At 47.1% G+C, this 24,036-nt stretch overlaps 1 protein-coding gene across 1 annotated transcript; it reads left to right on the forward strand.

Annotated features, from left to right (window-relative positions):
• The first annotated feature begins 7,658 nt into the window (after positions 1-7,658).
• On the forward strand, positions 7,659-9,992 carry LOC142570410 (solute carrier family 22 member 7-like). The gene is made up of 2 exons (XM_075678795.1): positions 7,659-8,632; positions 8,663-9,992. Exons 1-2 carry the CDS (start codon positions 7,787-7,789, stop codon positions 9,527-9,529), a joined length of 1,713 nt encoding a protein of 570 aa, XP_075534910.1. The 5' UTR covers positions 7,659-7,786; the 3' UTR covers positions 9,530-9,992.
• Positions 9,993-24,036: the final 14,044 nt, after the last annotated feature.

The following is a 24,036-nucleotide window of genomic DNA, read 5'->3' on the forward strand; positions in this document are numbered from 1 at the left end:
TGATTTCGACTTTCCTAATGGCGCGGATGATGACCTGTAAAGCTTGGCCTCTGGCAGGGAAAAAAATGATGGGCTGAATTCACCGAGTTCTTTTCGTTCGCCACTTCCAAGAGAACGTTACCAACGCTGCGGACATCTTCGCTAGTGTCTCAAACGTCGCAACTACCCGCCCTTCGGAAGAGTTCAGAGTTATACGGATTCCTTTAATGAGTACGGGCCTGGTTTTTTGTTCGATGTGTATACGTAGCGCCGTCCCTTGGCCGGCGCCTAGAACCCGGAGAGCACCCACCCGCATGAGAAGAAAATAAAGATGGCGCCTGGTCGTGGCACGCGAAGCCCCGGCTCGCGGTTCTTTTCGGCGTCGATACGGGTCAGCTGTCTAATTCCTTCGCTCCTGAAGCATAAGTTTACATGCATAGTAAGTCACGAGGACTAAGGTGAAAGTTCGCTTGATAACTATACAAAAAAAAGCTTCATTCGGCAGCTCGTGAAATGACTCGGTTTCATAACGCCAGAAGCCCCAAGGCCAAGTGCAACGGAGTTTAGTATTCTAGGGTTCGACGTGCCAAAACCAGGGTCTGATTATGAGGCAGGCCGTAGCGGGAGACTCTGGCTCAATGCTGACCCCCTGGGGTTCTTTAACGTGGCCCCAAGCTACGGGACACGGGGCGTTTTTTGCATTTTGCCCGCGTCGAAATGCGGCCGCCACGGCAGGGATGTGTTTCCGCTACCTCGTGCGCAACACCGTATATCCGCTAAGCCACCGCGGCGGGTACAGCGGGGTACGGGACCCCGCTAAAAGCCTAATTTCAGATTGTGCGGGTATATATAATCTTGGGCGCAAACTTTTTTACTTTTTTTTCAATACGAGTGCCACGGGAAGCTCGCAAAGCTAGACGATTTACATAATGGAAATTAAGAAAACGATATCATTGCAACTCGACGGAAGTGGCGCAGAGCCCAGGACGTTTAGAACGAGCGCGGCTCCAAGGTGTGCGCGTTCGAGCTTAGGGTGCGCCCGCGACCGGCTGTCCGAGGCGAACTGAAAAAAAACATAAATAAATTTTTAGGCGACGGTATGGGATTGACGTCATATCCACTACCCACGAAGTGTGTGCGTCGTCTGCTTAGGTGTTACTTACAGGCTCCAAATAAAAAAGAAGGATAGACGATGCCAGCCCTGCAGCTTTCCCAAGAATGCTTCAGTAGTACGTGCTGTTCATATATCACGAATTTAGCTGGAGTGAAATTTTGTAGCAGCTGGCCTTTAAATGCCCTTAAGAATAGATGCTCATAATGCGACTTGTGCGCACGCTCCCACCTGCGCACGTAGAGCGAAATTCTTAGGGAAAATGTAAGTGCCCTGCTGGTTATAGAACGCTGTTGTCTAAATTATAGAACGCTGTTGTCCCAAAAAATCAGTTCTCAGCCAGGTGCACCACGAAGGGAGCGTCAGGTCACCAAGCTGCCGCAATTAGGAAAGAATGATGTGCAAACCAGAGACGTCCGAGGTCAGACGAGAACTCACTTTCATCTGACTGCGTCAGACGTGTGTTCGGACTGCCGAATGACACAAGTGCGGCCGTGTGCGATAATATAACTGGAGGCCCACGCGCACCTTTTCTGAGTCACGAGATCACGTCGGAAGATAAAAAAGGAGGCTAACGAAGACCACACTTTTGGAATAAATATCGTCGGGGTATTTCTCTGTTATTTTCTCGTTCACACTACACTCCAAGCCTGGATATGTGTGAAGAAATATTATATGTCGAATGCTCATTTAAAGGGGCACTAGAGATACCTTTCTTCTTGGACCTGATAAACAAGTCCTAAAGTGTCTGTTGTCTTCCGAGGTATATAATCTCGAAGGAATATAATAAAATGCCTCATATGGCGGGCATGATCATCAGTGCAATACTTACTTTCCCCAATCCCGCTCACGCCATAAGTGTGCCCATCAGCGACGCGCGCCTTTTAACGCGAAAGCGTTAAGGAGCCCGTGGCCAAAAAAAATCTGGTGTCGTCGTTCGCCGCTACGGAAAAAAAATTTCAAGCCACACATACCCAGGCTGCTAATAAGACACCAAGAATTCACTGAACTAATTGAATTTCTCAAGCTAATATACGGGGAAAAATCGTAAACTACGACACACACACAACCTACAGACACGATAGCTCTCGGATTCTAATTTGAATATACGAGAAAACATAATTATGTTGCGCGAAAACTCAAGCAAACTCCTTTTCCAGCGTTTCTACAATGCACAGACCAGAGACGGCGTCCGCCATTTGAGCACGCCGGCGCGTAAATATCTCAGAGTCCACGGAGCGGCGCGCCCGCTTCCTTGAAAGACTTTCAGATGGCGCTCGCGTTCGGCGCATCACAGGAAAAAACCATAACAGTCAAGGGGAAGAGAAATGCAGCCATAATGAAGCACAGAGCGCTATGGGGATACAATAGGTACGAGGTCCTCCGAGGTATGTGGAAAGGGGTAATGGTTCCAGGACTTACTTTTGGAAATGCGGTTGTTTGCTTTAAATCAGGGGTACAATCAGGACTCGACGGGAACCAAAGGTCAGTGGGTCGCCTCGCATTGGGCGCTCACGGGAAGACTACAAATGAAGCTGTGCAAGGGGATATGGGCTGGACTAGTTTTGAAGTGAGGGAAGCTCGCAGTAAAATTGAGTATGAAGAACGGCTGAGGAATATGGAGGAAAGTAAATGGGCTGGAAGAGTGTTCAGGTATATGTATAGGCAAAACATTGATTCACAGTGGAGGAAAAGAACTAGGAAGCTTACCAGCAAGTATGCGGCCTGTGGGGTGGGCAACACAGCAACAGAGAAGGTCAAGCGGAAAGTCAGAGAGGCTGAATTAATCTCATGGGTGGCGGCAATGGAAAAGAAACCTGCCATGAGTAACTACTTAAGGGGAAAAAACGAAATTAGGAAAGAAACCATTTATGATAACTCAAAGGGAAGCTCATTACTTTTCGAAGCGAGATCGGGATGCCTTAGAACACGCACCTATAAAGCGAGATATAAGAAGGAAGAAGAAGCCTGTGCTTGCTGCGGTAAAGCTAGGGAAACGACGGAGCATATTTTATTAGAATGTGAAGACGTCTATCCAGCGGTCGATTTAGGCACCACTGGCCTCCTTGAAGCTCTTGGGTTCAGCGTGAGCAGTGGTAAAGCAAACAGGTCCGCAATAGACATCAGTAAGAGGCGATTGGAGGATTGGTGGAAGAAAAGTATGGAAACGACAAAAGACGGAGACGTACAAAAGCACAGTTCGCAATAGGGTATCAGAAAATTTGGACGTGGTAGTTCGTGTTTTTTTTTTCATTAGTTAACCTAGGTAGGATATTAGGCAGCACGGAGGAGGGAGACTGGGGAGAGGCCCTGACGTCACTCTTTGTGAAGCAAAAGTGAAGCCGGAAGTTGGCGTTGCTCATGGCGATGCTCCGCCTTTTGGGCCACCCTCCTCTCTTGTTTGCATCTTTCGCGAAACCACGCCGCGCTGCGCGTGGTTTCGCGCCCGGAGCGCGCGCGCTCGCGCAACATCCGGCAGAGCACGGTGCAGGTAACACAGCGCAACAAGACACGGTGACTAACGCAAACCCACCCACACAGCGCCTTTGCCACGGCACGAAACCTACCAGAGCAACATGTGTGAGCGCTCAAAACCACAACAACGCCGCCATTGTGGCCCAAATGGCGTGGCCATACAGCAAAAAAAAATTAAAAAGCAGCAAAAAATGAGAACCTACTACGTCATTTCCGCCACACTTTTCTCCTAGCGCGCGGAGGGGGTAGGGCCTCTCCTTGGTTTCCTTCCTCCGTGTTAGGCAGCACAGTAGCAAGAGCTTGGTGGCGCAAGCCACCACCCCGTTCCAAAGGGGACGCTCATAACATCCATCCATCCATCCATCGCGGCTCATGCAAGAGGCCGCTTTTCTACAAGAAAGCCCTCCTTCATGCATAGCGTTCGCCGCGAGCGCTTCCCGGTAAAAATTACGGTCACACGCGCTGCATTTGCCGGGAAGCGTGAGAAGCAGACAGGGACCTTTGAATGCTATCGCGTTCTTCTCTTAATGGCGAAGCTTAAGCGTCCTTCAAGTTTTACCAAGGGAGAAAAAGAAGAAATAACATGCATAATTTGCTAAAGGATGTTATATCATGTGAGTTTACCTGCAGAAACGTGGTCATTTATGAGAAATTATACCAGGCTGGTGTCACGGCCTCATAAAAGATCCTTATTTTTTTTATTTGATACTAGACGCTTGAGATGAGAAGGTACGACTTCTTAGAGCCAGCTGTTCCAAAATGTCAAATGCATTACTCAGGCTAGAATTTAAAAAAAACAAGAACAAAATATCAGTGGGCACATAGATACACGAACACTTCACAAGCGCACGGAGTGTCTCAACGGACCCCTGCTCCGAACGCCCATAGCTGGGGTGGTCACGTATCACATAGGAGGGAAGAAATACACCGGAGTATATTCATGTACACGTATACACAGCAGCCATATCCGCGCATCAACCCGATTGCGGAAAATACAACATGGCCGTGACACCAACACATTATAAAAAAACAAAAGAAAATCTACCACCTCCGCTCGCGACGCGTCCATAACCGCGGCCGTTGCCAGAGTATGGGAAGCCTCGAGCTCGCTTCTTCCCGACACAGCCCCAGCTGCGGGGGCCGCCGGGGACCTTCTCCAGCGGCGTCGCCACCGCTGGGAGGTGGCTCTCAAAAGTTCGGAGTTGGAAGACCAGTTCTGGGCCGTCCGGCAAGCCTAAGACGCCGGCCCGAGTCCAAAGACTTCGAGCCGCCACCTGAGGCAACCACAACAAACACTGCCGGGCCATTGTCTTGTCAAGTCTTGTGTCCCAGACAGTGGCGCATACCCACTATGGGGGATTGGCCAAGAAGCAGGTGGTTTTTCGTATGCTTAGAAGTAAAGTGAAACTAGATTTAAATAGTGGAGCGTGGGACTAGAACTGTATTTAGACATGTGATAAAAATATTGTTAAGAATATTGATAAAATAAGGTAACTAAATAAATGATATGATAGAAAATATTGACAATTTTTAGAAATTCAGCAAGGTACTCTTTTTGTCTCTCTAATAAAATTTTAAATTGCAAGAAAAGCATCCCTGTGGCTGGATCCCAGTGAGGTCGCACCAAAAAAAAAGAATTGTTGGCGAGGTTAGCGAAAGCCCAAGCTTGGTGAATGAGTATAGTAATAGCTTTCTTTGTCTTAGAAAGCGGCGGCAGGAGAGAAAATAATGTTTGATAGTTTCAGGTGCACTGCAAAAAGAACATAGAGGGGACATAGCGAGACCAGACCTGTGTAAGCAAAAATTTAGAGGAGGTATACGACATCTGAATCTTGTAAAAGAAACTTCCAATTGTCTTGAAGGACACCAATTATTATTCCATGGGAAGCCGAGATAGTGGAAATCAGAAGACGGTGTTAGCATGGATGTTGGAGAGTTTTGAGATATAGCGAAATTTCTGTACCTAGCCGCGGTGACCTTTAATAAAGTTTCTTCTTTTTTTTTTCTTCTCCTCCTCCTTCTTCTTGAAGCGAATAACAGCACGGGGTATCGGTTTCGGTATGAGCCACAATAAACCAAACAACCTCCAACCAGCAACGAGCAGACAGAAGGGAGGCTTGGCCAGTCCCCACTATGGGAGATTGGCGGAAACGGATTAGGAGAAATAAAACTTAAGAACACAATCAGGGCGAAGTTTTCCATGCTTCTACATCAAAATAATTCAAAAAAGTCTTACATTGTTAATCACAGTACCACGGTTGTTATTGTAGTCGTCCTGCATGTGGACGGCGCATACCCACAGTGGATCAACTATGAATTCGGAGGTTACGAGAAATGAGCAATGTAAAGGTGCGAAAAGAAAACAGAAAGCGATTTGAAGTTGATACTTGCAGATAGAAATTCCGAGGGCAGGAATGATTACGCGTAGAAGGGTCGTCGCCGTAGTCATCATCATCATCTTCATCATCAGGTGCACCTTGGCGTCGACCTTAGAAATTACATTCGCAGCACCGCAAGCAGATGCCACCAGAAGAATTAACGCTTTGCTGTCCTTTGCGAAGGTGGCAGGCATCCTTCCTTTCACCTGATCCCTTACCTCCATCTTAGGCCACGGTCCATCGATCCCTTCTAATAAAAGTTCCAATCAATCTATCAATGACTGTCATCAATCTATCAATCACTCTCTGACCAATTACGGGCAGTCCAGAAGGCCCGCGATGTGGCTGAAGGGCTCGGCCTGACAGTCCCAACGTGAGAACGGCCCGCGTCAACCTATAGGGTTGACCTTCAGGACCCAATAAAGTCTTTCATACCATACCATCAACGACTTTATAATCGAAGCTTATGATGTAGCTGCCTACCCAGCGCATTTGCACGTTATCACCCATGTACCAGCCTGCTGATTGTTGCACAACAGCTCTTCGCTGTCTACGATATGCGTGTGTGTTCTGAGTTGCACAAATATTTCAAACTTTTTGTAAACGAAAGACGCCAACTACATCGACGAAAGAGCCCCATAACGGCTATACCTGTACACTGCACTGTGGGTGTGCGCAACGCTTACAGTACAGAGTCACTAGTTGTTACAGCACCAATGTTTTAAACCTGCTTGCTAGGAATCGAGAAGAAGGGGGATGCAGTCATTGAAATATTGCATTTCAGAGGAGGATTTGGCCGAATGATCGGCGTTGCCAGGTGGTCTTTCCTCTAAAGCGATGACCAAGGCACAGTGGCCGTTAGCTGAGGGTAAGCTTTGCTATCACCGATGTCGTATAGAGTGCTTAAATTCGTTACGTTTTATTCCAGTGGCATGCTCTCTTTCTATATTTATTTTAAGATGTACTAGCCCGTTCCTCTGGTATCACTTTTCAATTACACACACTTCTCTTATATTTGCAGTCTCAGCTTCACAAGTTCATTTTCCTGAACTCCTAATTCGTGTGCATAAACAATCGATTTTTCGCGCATTCCCCATTATACGAGGCACGTTCCGAAAGTAAGTTTAGTCATTTATTTTTATATGGAAACATTCTTGAAAAAGAAGGCACTATGGCATCATGAACTATACACCTTGCACTATTTTCCCACTTAGTCACTACCGACATTAATGAATTTGTCATTGCGTGTAACCAGTTTGAAGAAGCCATCCTGGCAAAACTCGGTGCCCTGTGATGAAAAGAATTGTCGCACAGCCTGCTCCACCTCAACATTATTTTGGAAGTGACTTCCTGAGTGTGAGGCTCTCAGTGTAGGGAGCAGGTGTCCATTCATTCCAGATAACAGCACGCACTTCCATTGGCGACCAAGATGTCAGCAGAGATTGTCTGCAATCGCGATTTCTAATCGAATAACCTCGGGCATGCTGGTCGGCAGCGACTCTCCCTTCTTCGGCGCTGTGCGCATGCGTCATTCCTCCTCCGCTGACGCTCCTTCTGTTGTTGAGCCAGCAACGGGCGTTGATTGTTATGGCGCTTGTTTCTTTCCCCTGGTGTACCACCTTCTCCTTAAAAAAAAGGGACGATACTTACCTTCGGAACATCCCTCGTAGGTAGGTGCCATCTTTGAATGATCATCATCGTTATCATCACCATGAGTAAAGGAAGAGGTAGAAGAAGAAGAAGAGGAAGAAGAAGCACGAGCGTTGTCGGAGGCTCGTATTGCCCGTCTGCGTTCTCATGTGCTTTCCAAGTGCAGAAAGAAGACCAACCGTCGCATTTCATCATGCACTGGATAGCCCTTCTCAGTCCAGCCAGGCCAACCTCGAGGGACTTGTTTACCAGTGAATATTTTGACTGTAATGATGCCTTCGGGCACGGCACGTTCCAGAAGCGGCTGATGCTGCTCTGCGCACTCGGCGCCTTCTTGGCGAACATACACGCCTTGGCTTTCCCGCTGATCTCAAAAGGCGTGCAATACAGGTGCAAGCAGCCGCACACCAGCGACTCGGCAGCTGCCTTGAAGGTCGCGACCGCTGCTCGCGAAGTCGGCGGACAGATCGGACGGTGCGTTGTCTACGAGGACCCGCACAATCCTAACGACACGCAGACCGTGCCCTGCCAAGAGTGGGAGTACGACGAAGAGTGGGTCAACACGACGGCTGTGAGTAAGTGGAACATGGTCTGCGGAAGAAAGGCACTCATCACCATCATGTATGCGATTCAAAACGCCGGACCCGCTGTGTTTGTCTTGACAGCCGGCTATTTCGCGGACACCATCGGCCGGGTGCCCGTGCTTCTGTCGGCGGTCGGGGTGCTCCTTGTCTCAACAGTTGCGATTTGCCTGTTAAACGACTACGTAGCACACGCGGTAGTCAAGTTCTTCAGCTCGGGCAGCGCGTTATTGACCTTGACCTCCTCCGCCATCTCCCTTTTCGAGGTTACGATCCACGACAAGAGGCCGCTCAACATAGCTGTAAGCGCCACGTTCGGTCTATTGGCGTCCGATTCGTGGTACTTCTTCTTGGTGCCTTGGAACCTGCGCTGGGAACGAAAGCTGTGTGTTTTCATTCTGCCAGCGTTGGTTCTGCTGCCAGCTTTCCTGATGGTTGACGAGTCGCCTCGCTGGCTAGTAGCTAACGGGATGTAAGAGAGAGCAGAGGGCGTTGTGATCGCTGCTGCCGAAAAAAACCACTTTCCCTTGGCGAACGCAGCGTGCCTGGTTGATTCGCTCAAGGCTGACGCTACCAAGAAGATAAATCGGCGGAAGTCCACGTGTGCCGAAGAACTGCTGAGCATGTTCTCCATCCGACGGCGAGCCCTGGTCCTGTGCGGCTGTTTCTTTTCCAACTCGTTCGCCCTGTATGCAATCACCTTCTCCATAGGACAACTATACACGCCTTGGGTTCCGTTCATCGCGTTCACATTCAACTCCACGGTCTATGCGATTGCGCACTTGCTCATGAGAAGGTTGGCCATGCTCACAGTGATCACCGTGCTATTTGCCGCGCTGTGTGTTGTGCAGTGCTTTCTCTGCCTGACCGTGTTCAGCCAGATGGACGCCGCCACGGAGGTGCTGCTGCAGACGAACATAGCGCTGTACTATTCTGGCGCCGTCGTCTGCTTCGTTTACGTCTTGGAACTGTTTCCGACCGCACTGCGTGCAACTGCCGTCGGTTGGACTATCGCTTGCGGTCGCCTGGGAGTCGGATGCGCCCTGTTCTCCTCGCTTCTCAAGAACGCCGGCCTCGAGTACCTGGCACCAGCGGCCGCAGGCGGCCTGCTTTTTGCTTCATTGCTGACGCTGCGCATTTTGCCGCCCGCCACAACGATCGAGTGCACCAAGATGGCGAGCCAGGGACTGTCCGTTCAGACCCAGCAGAACATCGAACTCATGAAGGCCACGCTCGAAACGCGGCTCAGTGAGCGCAAGAACACGAAGACCTCTTCTGAGAGCGGAAGCAAGTCGAGCTCAAGCCGCAGCCGCCGTTACAAGCGCAAGGAATCACGCGGATCATTACAGCCTTAGAGCTCGAGCTCTCTTGGTGCAGTGAACACTACGCGAGGCACAATGTTGCCAGTGGATGGTTGTCGAAGTAGGACGGTAGTTTTTCTGTCGTTTATTGCTCTTTTTTCGAAAGCCTTCAAGTTCCTGAGTAGCATCGTTTCTTTATCTCCTCTATCATGAGGCGCAAGCCGTGACTAGCCGAAATTGATGATCTGGTGTTTTAGTGTGGTTTTAAAGCTAGCTTTCTGTGAACATTTGTATGTATAATGCTCCTGTTTGCGATGTCCATCGTGCTACGTTGTTTAGGCAATAAATAATTATCGCGAAAGAAAGTACGATAAACTTTCCTGAACCTAGAATAAGATTAGCTTAGCCTATACTTTTTGCCTACCGTTTACTTCTAATGTGCAGCTGCTTCTGAGTCCAGGCTACTTTATTTGGTCGTGTTTGCCTTTTCAGTCTATTTTATTAAGTAATTTCATCCTTGCACATGGGTATTCGAAAAAAAAGAAGCCTTACGTGCTACTGAAAACCACAATAACAATTTTGACGACGACACGGTTGAAAACGAGATAGATTTAAAATCAACTGCATCTTTCGGGAATTGAAATGCTGATGGAACTTTTTGCAACATTGAATATACCGCGTCTGTTGTTAACGCAGCTCCCCAAGATTACTCATGTGCACCTATGCTGAAGGGTTCTAAGTTGCGCCCTCATTAATGGGCAAAGCCCGTCAGACGGGGAGAGAGAGAAAGTGATTGCGTGAAAATTCGGGCAGGCAGGCAAGGGAAGGAACGAAGAAGAGAAGGGAGGGCAATGAGAGTTGGGCGAGTCTGCATGAATTCATGATCGCTACGCAGGCCTAGTTCACACGCATGGCCAGGGTGTGACGGCAAAGGAGGTGCACCGACCGGACGTAGTTCACTACTACTCCGCATCAGGAAGGCGAATTGGCGCTGCTGCCAGTAGAATGTTTTGGCAGCGGCTATGAAGGACGCTACCGCGCTGCTCACAAATTTGTCAGACAAATCGGACGACACGCAGACAGGGACTTGTCGTGAGTGCCTTTGACAGGCTATTCGAACACCCCGATCTTAGCAGTCTTAAGTGACCACTTTCTACTATATTTTGACAGTACTGTGTCTTTGAATGTTTGGTGACATTTTGCTCCAACTTTGATAAGCGCAGTGTCCTGGATAACTGGCACTTATTTCGCAACTAACCGCTCATCTCACTAATGCGCATGTGACCCTCCGGCGCATACGAAGCAAACAACAAAAACAAGAAAGGGCGTAGGTTAGGGCGTGTTGGTATTCCATAACTGGGGTTTTTTAGCGCACAAAAAGGGACGAAAGATAGTGGCAAGACGCGGACACAGCGCTAACTTCCAACAAATGTTTTATTTCATGAAGCGGTAGACATATATATATATAGGTAACACACACCACCGTACGCAGGCCTATATGTACTGATTTCTAGTCAAATGAGACAGCAACGAGACATGTGTAATGGAAAGTTAAGATGATATCACAGATGAAAAAACGACCATGCGTAGACAAAAAAAATTTTTTTTGTAATTGCAAGATTAAAATGTAATCTCCATCAGGCCACCCTCTGTGTCACGTTTAAAAAATCGAATTCTTTTCTTGAAACACAAGCGCTCCCTAAACTAGCGATCTTCGCCGCTTCATTAAACTCACGTGTTGTTTGCGCTGGGCTTCTTCCTATCACCGTGCACTGTTTATAAATGGGACTTCGCCCATGCTTTTGCAGTGAAAAGCCAGATGCCCCACTCCTCCAGTTGGCACATTATTTGCGTGTTCACGCAACCTGTCAGTCAACCCTAATGAATGCTCTTCGCCGCTCATGTCCTCACAAGTGTTTGTCCAGTTTTATGGCGCAAGTGGATCGCCTGAAACAGGCCGGTTTCCCGCAGCATATCATAACAGTTGTGGCCAAAGGTCTCCTTAAGACCGCAAAACGCGGGCGACTGGATGAGCAGTCTACTTCACCGGAAAATGTGAGAGTAAAGCAGAAACGCGCAATCATACCGTACATCAACGATATCTCGCACAGACTGAAGAAGATTGGCAATAACGCAAATGTAAGCGTCATCTTTTCAGCGCCAATCAAGCTGTCCAACTTGTGCAAGGCTAGCTACTGTGGTTCTGAGAAGCCCAGTTGCCGGACAAATTACAAGGAACGCTACGTTCATTGTGAGAACAATATCGTGTATGAACTGCCCCTGTCGTGCCGCAAAAAATACATCGGCCAAACGGGAAGGTGCGTAAATGACAGGTTGCGTGAACACGCAAATAATGTGCGAACTGGAGGAGTGGGGCATCGGGCTTTTCACTGCAGAAAGCACGGGTGCAGTTCCATTTATAAACAGTGCACGGTGATAGGAAGAAGCCCAGCGCAAACAACACGTGAGATTATTGAAGCGGCGAAGATCGCTAGTTTAGGGAGCGCTTGTGTTAGCGCGCCTTCAATAGATCTTTCAAGAAAAGAATTCGATTTTTTAAACGTGACACAGAGGGTGGCCTGATGGAGATTATATTTTAATCTTGCAATTACAAAAAAAAATTTTTGGCTATGCATGGTCGTTTTTTCATCTTTGATATCATCTTAACTTTCCATTACACATGTCTCGTTGCTGTCTCATTTGACTAGAAATCAGTACATATAGGCATGCGTATACAGTGGTGTGTGTTACCTATATATATGTGTACCGCTTCATGACATAAAACATTTGTTGGGAGTTAGCGCTGTGTCAGCGTCTTGCCACTGTCTTTCGTCCCTTTTCGTGCGCTAAAAAACCTCAACAAAAACAAGAACAGAACACCGTGGTTTAATATATATCTCGAACGCACATGTAAAAAGTTCGGCAGCATGTTACACTCCTGTAACGCGTGAAGCCGAAAGCCTGCTGCACATTTGCTAATGCGTTAAGCTATACGATTGGAGGGATCAGACTTCTTGCAAGACATACCAAGCCGCAGTGTGAATGATGTACACGTGTGGCGCTCTGGGTCGACGACCTCATTGACACATGCGAGCGCTTAGTGCACTGCCTAAAGGTGCAGCATACTTGTCGCCAGCAAGCGTTATAACTGTGTACCACAAGCCGGACACAGTTACCTACCGCGCAATCCATGAGGCCCCGGGCGAGCGCCCTCCATCGCCGTGTCTCCACAGAATACAGAACCAACTTTAGAGAAGGGAAACTCTACCTTCCACAGTGGTACGAACATAAGAAGCGGCAGCGCATGGAACTGGGGCCCAACAGATGGCGCGGGTCCTACAGGAAGCGGAAGCATCCAGGTTTATTTTATGCGGACGACATTGTGTCGCTAGCTTATAAGCAAAGTGATTTGCAACGTCTGGCTAATATTTGTGGATAGGAAGGCGAGAATTCAAGTCTGAAATTCAGCGTTAGGATATCGGGTGTTATGGTATTCAATGAAAACAGTGAACAGACAGTGGCATTACAGGGTCAGGAAATACCTCCGGTAAAAGGATATACATACGTTCGTATATGGATTAACGAACTCAATGGTTATATGAGAACACAGGAAAAAACAATAACAGTAAAGGGAAGCGAAATGCAGCCATAATGAAGCACAGAGCGCTATGGGGATACAATAGGTACGAGGTGGTCTGGGCATGGTGGACAGGTATAATGGTTGCAGGACTTACTTTTGGAAATGCGGTAGCTTGCTTGTAATCAGGGGTACAATCGGGACTCGATGGCAACCAAAGGTCAATGGGACGCCTCGCATTGGGCGCTCACAGGAAGACTACAAATGAAGCTGTGCAGGGTGATATAGGCTGGGTAAGTTTTGAACTGTGGTAAGCTCACAGTAAAATTGATTATGAAAAACGACTGACGAATATGGAAGAAAGTAAATGGGCTGGGAGAGTGTTGAGGTATTTGTACAGAAAAAACCGTTGATTCATGTAGGAAGCTTACCAGCAAGTATGCGGCCTATGGGGTGAGCAAGACAGCAACAAAGAACGTCAAGGGGAAAGTCAGAGAGGCTGAAATAATTTCATGGGTGGTGGCAATGGAAAAGAAACCTGCTATGAGTAACTACTTAAGAGGAAAAAACAAAATCAGGAAAGAATTTATGATAACTCAAAGGGAAGCTCTTTACTTTTCGAAGCGAGATCAGAATGCCTTAGAACATTTTAGAGGTTGGACTGCGCAACATTTTGACTGGACACACAGAAGAGAAACACACACCACTTATGTGTGTTCCGTCAAAATGTTGTGCAATCCTACCTCTAATATGCTACACCAACACACCCAGTCTTCAAACTTGGCCGTACGGTAAGCACCTAGAAAGCTAAATATAAGAAGGAACAAGAAGCATGTGCTTGCTGCTGTAAAGCTGGGGAAACGATAGAGCATGTTTTATTAGAATGTGAAGATATCTGCCCAGCGGTCGATTTAGGCACCACTGGTCTCCTTGAAGCCATTGAGTTCAGCTAGAGCAGGGGGAAAGTAAACATGTCCGCTATAGAGATTAGTGAGAGGCAATTGGAAGATTGGTGGAAGTAGCGAAACGACCAAAAACGGAGACGTACAAAAACAAAATTTACAATACAGAGTCAGAAAATTTGGTTATGGGAATTCACCGCGGCTTTTCTTTTTTCTTTAAACCTCGGTAGAACATTAGGCAGTATAATATCAAGAGCATGGTGGTGAAACCCAACGCCCCCTTCCAAAGGGCACGCTCATAACCATCCATCCATCCATCCATCCATCCATCCATCCATACATCCAAAGGAAACGCGTTTTTGTTTTTTAGTGTAAAATTCAATATGGCCGCTTTCTAGCGGTAGCGTGCGCCGGTACGCACCGTGTTCGCCCTCCTTGCTTTGCGGCTTGCTTCAGTGCCTTGGCTGCCGCGTAGCTGGTGCGTATCGAGAGTTTTTCATGTTGCTCTACAATTTTCTCATTGACACTTTTCATCTAATAAATATTTGAGAAGTTGATCTTTAATTAAAACTAATTATGTAATCAAGCGGAATGAAAAATATCTATTTCCAAGCGACGCCAAACAACATTACCTTGGTTCTGTCTAGCTACGTAGCATAAGCGTATTTTTAAATCTTGGTGCATGATAGTTGGGGCACACTGTATAACCGTTTACCCATGGTGCGGCATTGACAATATATGTAGGTGAAAACGGCTTTGAAAAATTTTTTTTTTTTTGTGGTACGGCATTGGCAACGTTGAGAGCTACTACGACATCAGTGGTAGTTTCTTGTGGTACTGCATTCGTAGTGTTGGTAATATCTATGGCTTCAGAGTTTTTTGCTCGTGGTACGGTACTGCTAATCTTAAGGAGCCCTACGGCTCCAAAAATAGTTTCTTGAGTTATTGCATTAGTGATGTTGGTTGGTAACTACGGCTTCAGTGGTATCATGTATCATTACGGGAACAACCTCATCAAGAGATTGCAGGTTGTTATACCTTATTATGACAGGACTTTTTTTTTAACAGTGTCGGAATCCCAATGTACGGTTAGCACTGTTACTGGTCATATCATATGGGTATTAATATGGGTATCCTACGTTATATGGAAGATATTAGTAACGCCGAGGTATTGAAACATGCACGGGCTCCATGTGACCCAGTTGATATGTTGGAGAGCTTTCGTCCCGCCGGAAGACAGTGACTGGTTTGCATTTGTTAGACTTTAAATCCGTGACCCATCTAACGCACAAAGTTAAAATATTATTCAAGTCCGTCTGCAAGATGTCTTTATCGTCATTGTTCCTGATTTACCTGTAAAGCACACAGTCGTCGCCATGCAGATGTACAGGAGAAGAGACACACTTAGGCAAATCGTTATTATATATTAGAATAAAACGGCCTAAGACAGAATCTTGAGGTGCTCCCGACACTACCATAATTTGAAGCGAGCCGCAACTGTTATTTCTGACGAACTGAAAGCGGTTTGTTAGGATGTATTCAAGCAAAGCTAGTATACTTGAGGTCGAGATTGAGAGAGAAGTGTTTAATAATCAGCAAAGCGTGACTGACTTTTTCAAAAGCCTTCGCAAAGCCCAAAAGAAGAAACACAGTCGACCTTTCAATGTTTATCACGTATAGCATGCAAATAGTGAGTGAATAGAAGCAACTGTGTTTCACAGTAAATGTACGCCTGAAACCATGTTGAGTTGTAAAAAATGAATTGGATCATAAGAAGTTAACAATACGCGAATACAAGATATGCTCCATGAGGTTGCAAGGAATGTTTATTAGCGAACTGGGTCGCTAGCTAAGAGCGGTATGTTTGTTACCGGACATGTATTCAGACTACCTTACAGATTTTTCAATCCAGCGGCAAGATTCCTTCAGCAAGTGACTGTTGAAAGGGTTTGTGCGCGAAGAGAGAGGAATACGCGCAAGTGTGCTTCTGAAACTTTGAAGTAACGTTGTCAGTGCCACATGATTAAGATCTTCTATAGAGCAGCTCATAGGCGTCCATTCCTGGGTTGGCGTCGGCGTCCTTCGGCGTAACCGCGCGAACGCGCGGTTACGCCGAGGGACAGATTTTCGCTGGACAGATCTAGAACTGAGGTTGTACAATTGTACAAGGTTGTATATTCGGACAGATCGGATGACGCCTTCTATACGGAAATCGGGACGAACGACACGCAGACATGTGTGATGAAGATTGGCGCTTTCGGGCTTTTCGAACACCCCTATCTTGATTGTCAAAGTGGCGACTTGCTGCTACATTTTGACACTACTGTCTTTTTCCCGCGAAAGTGTATATTGACACGTGAACTCGTTTATCTTTTACGGGTGAGCGTTTTTACCGTCTAAGAAATGTTATCGCTCAGCGCAGGACCCATCTACATGTATCGGAAGTTTCTAGAATGTTATCGATGCTTCTATCCGCTGTCTGTTGTCGCCGAACCTTGCGTAATCTGATTGCATGCATGCCCGACGCGAATGGTGTAGAACTTCGAGGAAGGCACGCGGGTCGTAGCGGTTACTCTGGAACGTTCGACGACTGATGTATAAAAGCCGACGCGCTTGACCTCCTGGTCAGATTTCCGACAATCGCCGACCGTGTTTGGCGCTTTCGTTGTGCCTTGAGTGTAGCCTGTGTTTGAGGGCACAGTTTCGCGCTGTCTCGCCATTCACAGTTTTGCTGCTTGTTTCGCCATCGCTACCACGTGGGGGGTCTTTCCACCCCCTCACCCCAAGTTGAATAGGGCGCAAGCCGCTTCGCTTAGACTTCTGCAGGCCAGCACGTGTCCGTGTGTGTCTGTCCGTTCTCTACGAGACTTACCCGGACGTGTATCGCAACGACGCCTGCCCCTCCCGCGGGCAGACCTCCACTCTAGTGCACATGCTCTGGGAGTGCGGGTTGACATACTCCAAGTTCATCAAGCAGGAGTGGGACTCGCTTCTGCGTAGCCCCGCTCTAGAAAAGCAAATCCTGGCTGTCCGGCGTGCCCGCGACCGGGCCGGTGGGCTAGACCTGCCGGTCCCGACGTGGGACTAGCCGGGTGCGCGACGAGTTCGCGTCCTCGCCGGACCTGCAATAATGTTTCTGCACTTACTCACTCACTGAGTACCACGTGACAATATATATATATATATATATATATATAAAAGCAGACTTTTCAGTCATTAATCAAGAAGTCCGTGCTTGTTTAGTTATCTTTTGCTGCAACGTTGATAAGCGCAATGTCCAAGATCACTGATATTTATTCCGCAACTAAGTCGCTGATCTGACTAATGCGAATGTAACCCTTGGGCGCATACGAAACAAGAAGAAAATCAACAACAACAACAAAATGAAACACCGTTGTACGTCTCTCAAACGTCAGTGTAACAAAAAGAAACGTCTATTTTCCCTGCCTAAGTTGCGAAAGGCATCATTTATCGCTGGCCAACGTATAACAGTGCAGATGAAGAGTATACCGATCCCGTTTATGCTGGTAAGGAACACTCTCGACCTCATACTATGCCTGATATTTTATCAAACAATCCAAAGCAATTTTAGAGCGTGGTTAATTCTAACGAAAGCAGCGAGCTCTCAATCAACGATCGTTCTGGTGAACTGTTGCCATCGCCTGAATGGGCGTTGCTGCTAAGCATTGTCTTTTCCACCCATTTTTCGTTGACGCAATAGTGCGCCGTGAATGCTGTTCGATGTTTCCTGTTATCTTTGAAGCTGGCGGAATTATGAAGTTAATTCCTCGAAAAGCGCTTCACATACGGCTTAACGCATAAATAAATACCCAACTGATCGGCGCTGGTGGCCGGTAATGGCTGGCTCGCAATTAGTTTGTTATATCTTGTATTAACGGTAGACGATACATGTTTGTTTTTCAAGCTTAAATTAGATAAAATATTTATGCTAGGTGGATAACTCTATTGCGAAACATAGGCTTTTTTTGCAAAGTATTAATATTTAAAAAAGTATTGTAAAGTAATTTGCGTAGGTACGTTGAGAACATAGGTAGGTTATAAAAATTGGCATCGCGGCGGCCTACTGTTGCGGTTGGCTCCGAAGACACGAATTGAGTGCAGGCCTTCGCGCTTAAAGAATTGTGGAACGATTACTATACTCGCCCGCTGTGGTTGCTCAGCGACTATGCTGTTGGGAAGCTAAGCACGAGGTCGCGAGATCGAATCCCGGCTACGGCGGCCGCATTTCGTTGGGGCCGAAATACGAAAACAGCCGTGTACTTCGATTTCGCTGCACGCTAAAGAACCCCAGGTCAAAATTTCCGGAGTCAGGTCGTGGTTGTGGCACGTGAAACCCATAATATAATTTTTTTTAACGATTACGATACTCCCTAATGCGAAAGTTTAACGCAGCTGTGTTTTTATTTCGCGAGGTGTTGAGGCACAGAACTTCAGATCGAAATCACTGAACCGACTGGCAGTGGGCCAGCGCCGTCAGCGCCTTCCCAGAGGGAGCAGCAGTATGGGAACGCTGCCAAGATGAGCGCCATCATCAACGCGGTTACACCGAGGGACGCCGACGCTTCTAACATATCTTCATCATGTGGCACTGACAACATTATTTCAAAGTTTCGGACGCAGGCTTGCGCCATATTCCTCTCCCTTCGCGCACAAACCTTTTCAGAAGTCGCTTGTTTAAGGAATCTTGCCAGTGGATTGGAAAATCTGGGGGGATGGTCTGTATACATGTCCGGTAACAGAGATTACGCTCTCAGCTATCGACTCAGTTCGCTAAGAAACATTCCTTGCAAACTCATGGAGCATATCTTGTACTCGCATATCGTTAACATATTATAATCCAATTCATTTTTTACAACTCAACATGGTTTCAGGCGTAAATTCTCTGTGAAACACGGTTGCTTTTATTCACTGCTGTACTTGATAAGCATTTCAAGGTCGAATGCGCTTTTTTTTTTTACTTTGCGAAGGCTTTTGTAAAGGTCAGTCAAGCTTTGCTGATCCTTAAACTCTTCTCACTCAATCTCGACACTAAGGTACTAGCTTTGCTTGAATACTTCATGACAAACAGCTTTCATTTCGTCAGAAATAACGGTTATGACTCATTTCAAATTAAGCTAGTGTCGGGAGTACCTGAAGGTTCAGTTTCAGGCCACGTTTTGTTTTTATTGTATAATAACGATTTGTCTGTCTCTTCTTCTGTAAATCTGTATGTCGACAACCGTGTGCTTTAAAGGTCAATCCTAACGATGACAATAAAGATGTCTTGCAGACGGACTCGAATTACATTAGAACTTGGTGCGATCAATGGCTCATGGATTTAAATTCTGAAAAAATGCGAACAAATGACTGTTTCCTGGCAATGCGAAACTTTTTCAACGTATCAACTAGGTGACAATGGAAATTGTGCATGTTTCATCATACCAATACTTGGGCGTTACTATTATCGTCAATCTAACATGAGATACTCATATTAACTCAAATTGTTGTTATCATTAACAGTGCTACGACTTAACTTCAACAAAGCCCCACCCTCACTCAAGTTGCTTCTCTGCGAAACTCTCGTGAGCTAATCAGGGTTCTCGAATTAATTAAAACTAACGCCACTCATTTCATTCTAATTACCAACGCGCATCAACTATAACAGCAATGAAACGCAGTATCGCTTTATCAAGACCATCACTGCGCCGTCAATTTTACGCGTCTGTTGCCTTTTTCACAATGTCTACAATCATTCGTCATTGCGTATCGAACTTGTCATTCTTCCGACTTATCGCGCATCTCGGACTGATCATCAATACCAAGTTAGATGCGCTTTCTGCAACACAAAGACTTTTTCTCATTACTTCATACAACAAACACCTAAGGACTGAATCCACCCTCCTGTCGACATGATGATGATGATAAAGATGATGATGAGCTTAAACTCATTGGCCCATACACACTCAGGGGGATTGGCCATGAGTCGGGCTGATTTTATATTTGCGTTAAGGGAATAGAATTAGTAAGCAAAAATTTTGACGAATAAAGTAAAGCGGCTAAAATACAACACGTTTCAGTGAACAGTTATTCTGATAGAACACAGAAACACACACACACACACACACACACACACACACACACACACACACACACACACACACACACACACACACACACACACACACACACACACACACACACACACACATATATATATATATATATATATATATATATATATATATATATAGGAAACAATGAAAGAAGACCCGCCATGGTTGCTCAGTGGCTATGGTGTTGGGCTACTGAGCACGTGGTCGCGGGCTCGAATGCCGGCCACAAACAGCGGCCGAACTCACCTACCAATGAATGTCGCCGGTAATGCGTTCGCATTGAATCAACATGGCGACACATATTATCGTCACCGTCGAAACGAGTTATGTGCGAGGCGTGTATTGCAGCGGGACTCCTTGTTCGCGCTTCCCGAAGTGCACTGGGCGCCATCAGCCGAAGCTGGCGCGAAGCCTGCACGTGGCCTCCGAAATGCTCGGCGAGCGCCGGTCCCTGCGAACGCTGGAACTGCGGCAACCGGGCTCCACTCTCGTGCTTCTTTCTGGACACGATGCGCCATGCAGCGGTACTGCCGAGAAGTCCGCGTGGGGCCTCCGAGATGAGAATCGCAGTGCGTCGGTGCCCGTGAACGCCGAGACTTGTGCCCTCGCTTGCCGCACACTCAGTGGCACATACTCAGTGAGAAAATTTGGCGAGGGTTTCATTGGAGAGTGGCGCACACTTACAGGCACGTACACAGTGACCGAAGTTGACATCAAAGAGGTCCACTGAAGGCCAGCACAGACCGAGTTCCAAGTCGGCGTCAAAGAGCTTCTTCGAAAAGTAGATCCTACCCACTCCCGCAGCTACCCATGTAGGCGTGAAGGATGTGGGTTGAAGATCGACACTTATGTACACATTATAACATACTCGCTGACCCAAGTTGGCCCGATGGTTGGTTTCGACCCCTGTTCCCTTAGCAAAGCACCCAGATGCGCTAACCATTCGACCATGGGCTACCCAGTGACCATTGCCGGTATGCGGAAGTAGGGTTGATATTATCAGGTAGCAATATTTTGAAGTTCCTTCTATTCTTAACGACAGGGTTGTGCTTGTGCGTGTTCCTAACGTCCACGATGTTTTTGTCTCCGACAACAAATACTCTGCGTAGTGTCGATAACGTTAGTTGGACTCACATCGATAACACGTAACTTGATGTTCTTTTTTACAACGAAGTTGTACATAGCTACCCTCTGGTGGTGGTCGACGCCCGTACGCGTCGCGTCAACACGAAAATATTTTCCTCTCCAGATGCTCGCGAATGCTCTGTAGCTCTAAATCTGTTGTAGGTATCTTCCAAAAAAACAAAAAAACAAACTGAGAGTGGTAGCTGAAGGCGCTCTCTCATTACGCCGAGTTTCATTTACTTGTCGAAAGTAGTTAGTTCACGGGGAAGTTGTAAACGTCAAAGAATTCCCGTCTGCTGTCAGTGCATGGCCGTCCACGGAGGGAGTATGGTTACAGAAAACGGCTGTAAGTATTGTTCTGTCAAATATATCACGACACAAATTATAGGACAATTAGTTGCTAGGACGACTCCATCATTACGACGAGTTTTACCTACTTTTCCTAATTACGTAGTTCACAGTGAGTTCACAGATCCGCTGCGGAGAGACGTAGCAGCTGCGCTCGCTCGAGCGTCGCCGCTCTGCACCACGTGACTAGTGAGTGAGTGAGTGAGTGAGTGGGTCCAGCAAAACGCGATGAAAAGCCCACCCGGCTAATCCCACGACGGGACAGACCGATCTAGCCTGCCGGCCCGATGGCGGGCGCGCTGGACGGTCAGGATTTGGTCTTCAAAGACAGGACTTCGCAGGAGCGCGTCCCACTCTTGCTTGGTGAACTTCGAGCCCAAGGACCCGCACTCCCAGAACATGTGAAACAAAGTAGCAACCTCACCACAGGCCACGCAAGAACAATTCGGGTAAATCTCAGGATATATGCTGTTAAAGGGACGCCGGATTTGTGTAGGAGTTAGTTTGCAAGAGACTGAGCGTTACCACGTTACTAGGCGAGGGTTTAACAGCTGCTTTGCTGGCGCTTGGTCGCTCAGTCTCGCCATGGATGAAGGATGCGCCAGTACGAGCTCGTCAACTCTTCGCTGCAGGCGCCAATAAAGACTTTGATGTCCAATAAAACACTCACAGAAGCAAAACTGTGTCCAACTGCGCTTAACAGAGCTTTCGCTCGTGTAACTAAGTTCAAGCCACATTGAATCCCAGCCATAAATTCTTTTACTTAGAGAGAAGGGTTTTCCCGCCGCGTCACTCCAAGCTAACTAGGCCGCAGGCGTTCAAACTCGGACTCTTGCAAGCTCACTTCTACCCAAATCCGGCGTCCCTTAACAGCGTACTTAACAGCATAAAAGCATACTGCAGCGGTTACGTAAGTATGACATCAGGAGATTGTGATTAAAAACAGATTGGAATAGTTTGACGCTGTCAAAGAGAACAGCAGTTTACGATAGGTAGCAAGGCACTGGAAATGGTAAGGGAATACATCTACTTAGGGCAGATAGTGACCACGGATCCGGATCATGAGACTGAAATAATCAGAAGAATAAGAATGGGCTGGGGTGCGTTTGGCAGGCATTCCCAGATCATGAGCATCAGGTTGCCATTATCCCTCAAGAGAAAAGTGTATAACAGCTGTGTCTTACCAGTACTGACCTACAAGGCAGAAACCTGGACGCTTACGAAAAGGGTTCTACTTAAACTGAAGACGACGCAACGAGCTATGGAAAGAAGAATGATGAGTGTAACGTCAAGGGGGTGGGGATAAGAAGAGAGCAGATTAGGTGAGAGAACAAACGCGGGTTAATGACATCATAACTGAAATGATGAAAAAGAAATGGGCATGGGTTGGGCATCTAATGAGGAGTGGATAACCGATGGTCATTAAGGGTTACGGACTGGATTCCAAAAGAAGGGAACCGTAGCAGGGGGTGGCAGATAGGTGGGCGGATGAGATTAAGAAGTTTGCAGGGACAACATGGCCACAATTAGCACATGACTGAGGTAGTTGGAGAAGTATGGGAGAAGCCTTTGCCCTGCAGTGGGCGTAATCAGGCTGCTGCTGCTGCTGATTATTATTATTATTATTATTATTATTATTATTATTATTATTATTATTATTATTATTATTATTATTATTATTATTATTATTATTATTATTATTATTATTATTATTATTATAGGGCCTCCAAAGTGATGAGGAACGCCGCCAGTGTCTTTGTTGACGTCGCACTTCGGTGGTACACGAGTCCGAAGGAAAAAAATTGGCAGTGGCTTAGCTCGGCTATGCCAGGATATACGTAGCGAAAGCTAAGGCATAGCATGGTTAGCCTTGGTTAATCTTGATTGCAAGTCGAGGTTAGTCTGGTTGTCTAGCTATGTAGTGGCGTTTAGCCAGTCGTTCGGCGCGCTGTTCGTCTGTTTCCTGTGCGATTCGGTTCCTCTTCATCTCGTTCCGATGTCGATTTCAGGCCTCCTCCTGCTTATCAGAATCGTCACCGTGCATACTGCCGCCTCAAGTGTGGTTGCGGCGCACGCGAGCTCTCCTTTTCAATCCTCCGACATGTTATCAGGTATGCGACGCAGCTGGCGAAGCGAGCGGAGACGAGCGTGGTGTGGCGTCATACGAAACGGCGTCCGCGGAAAGGCGCGGCTCTGCGCAGCGGCGGAACACCTGTGGCTTGGTGCTATTAGTGGCGCATGCACAGTAGCGACTAGGGAGCGAGAGAAAGAGAGAGAGAAATATCCACGGCGAGGCGCGCGTTGTGACGTCATGTGCCTCCTCGGAGCACCGCTACGGCGAAATCGCAAGTTCGCGGCCAGTAAAGCTTCCGCTTTGACAAAGAACGTCGGAGTTTGTCAGCGCATAAAGACAATATTATTAGATAGATTGATTTTCGCGTTTACTGGCGTCCGTTCAGCTTAGACCAGTGTGGACTACATGTGCCACGGTGTGCT

The sequence above is a fragment of the Dermacentor variabilis genome, chromosome 2 (assembly GCF_050947875.1).
Source record: "Dermacentor variabilis isolate Ectoservices chromosome 2, ASM5094787v1, whole genome shotgun sequence".
Taxonomy (NCBI): domain Eukaryota; kingdom Metazoa; phylum Arthropoda; class Arachnida; order Ixodida; family Ixodidae; genus Dermacentor; species Dermacentor variabilis.

Excerpts from the sequence above, each read along its gene's own strand:
- LOC142570410 (XM_075678795.1), top strand. The coding sequence starts at position 7,787 with ATGCACTGGATAGCCCTTCTCAGTCCAGCCAGGCCAACCTCGAGGGAC. Across the intron at positions 8,633-8,662 it reads ACGAGTCGCCTCGCTGGCTA|GGCGTTGTGATCGCTGCTGC; the intron begins GTAGCTAACGGG and ends GAGAGAGCAGAG.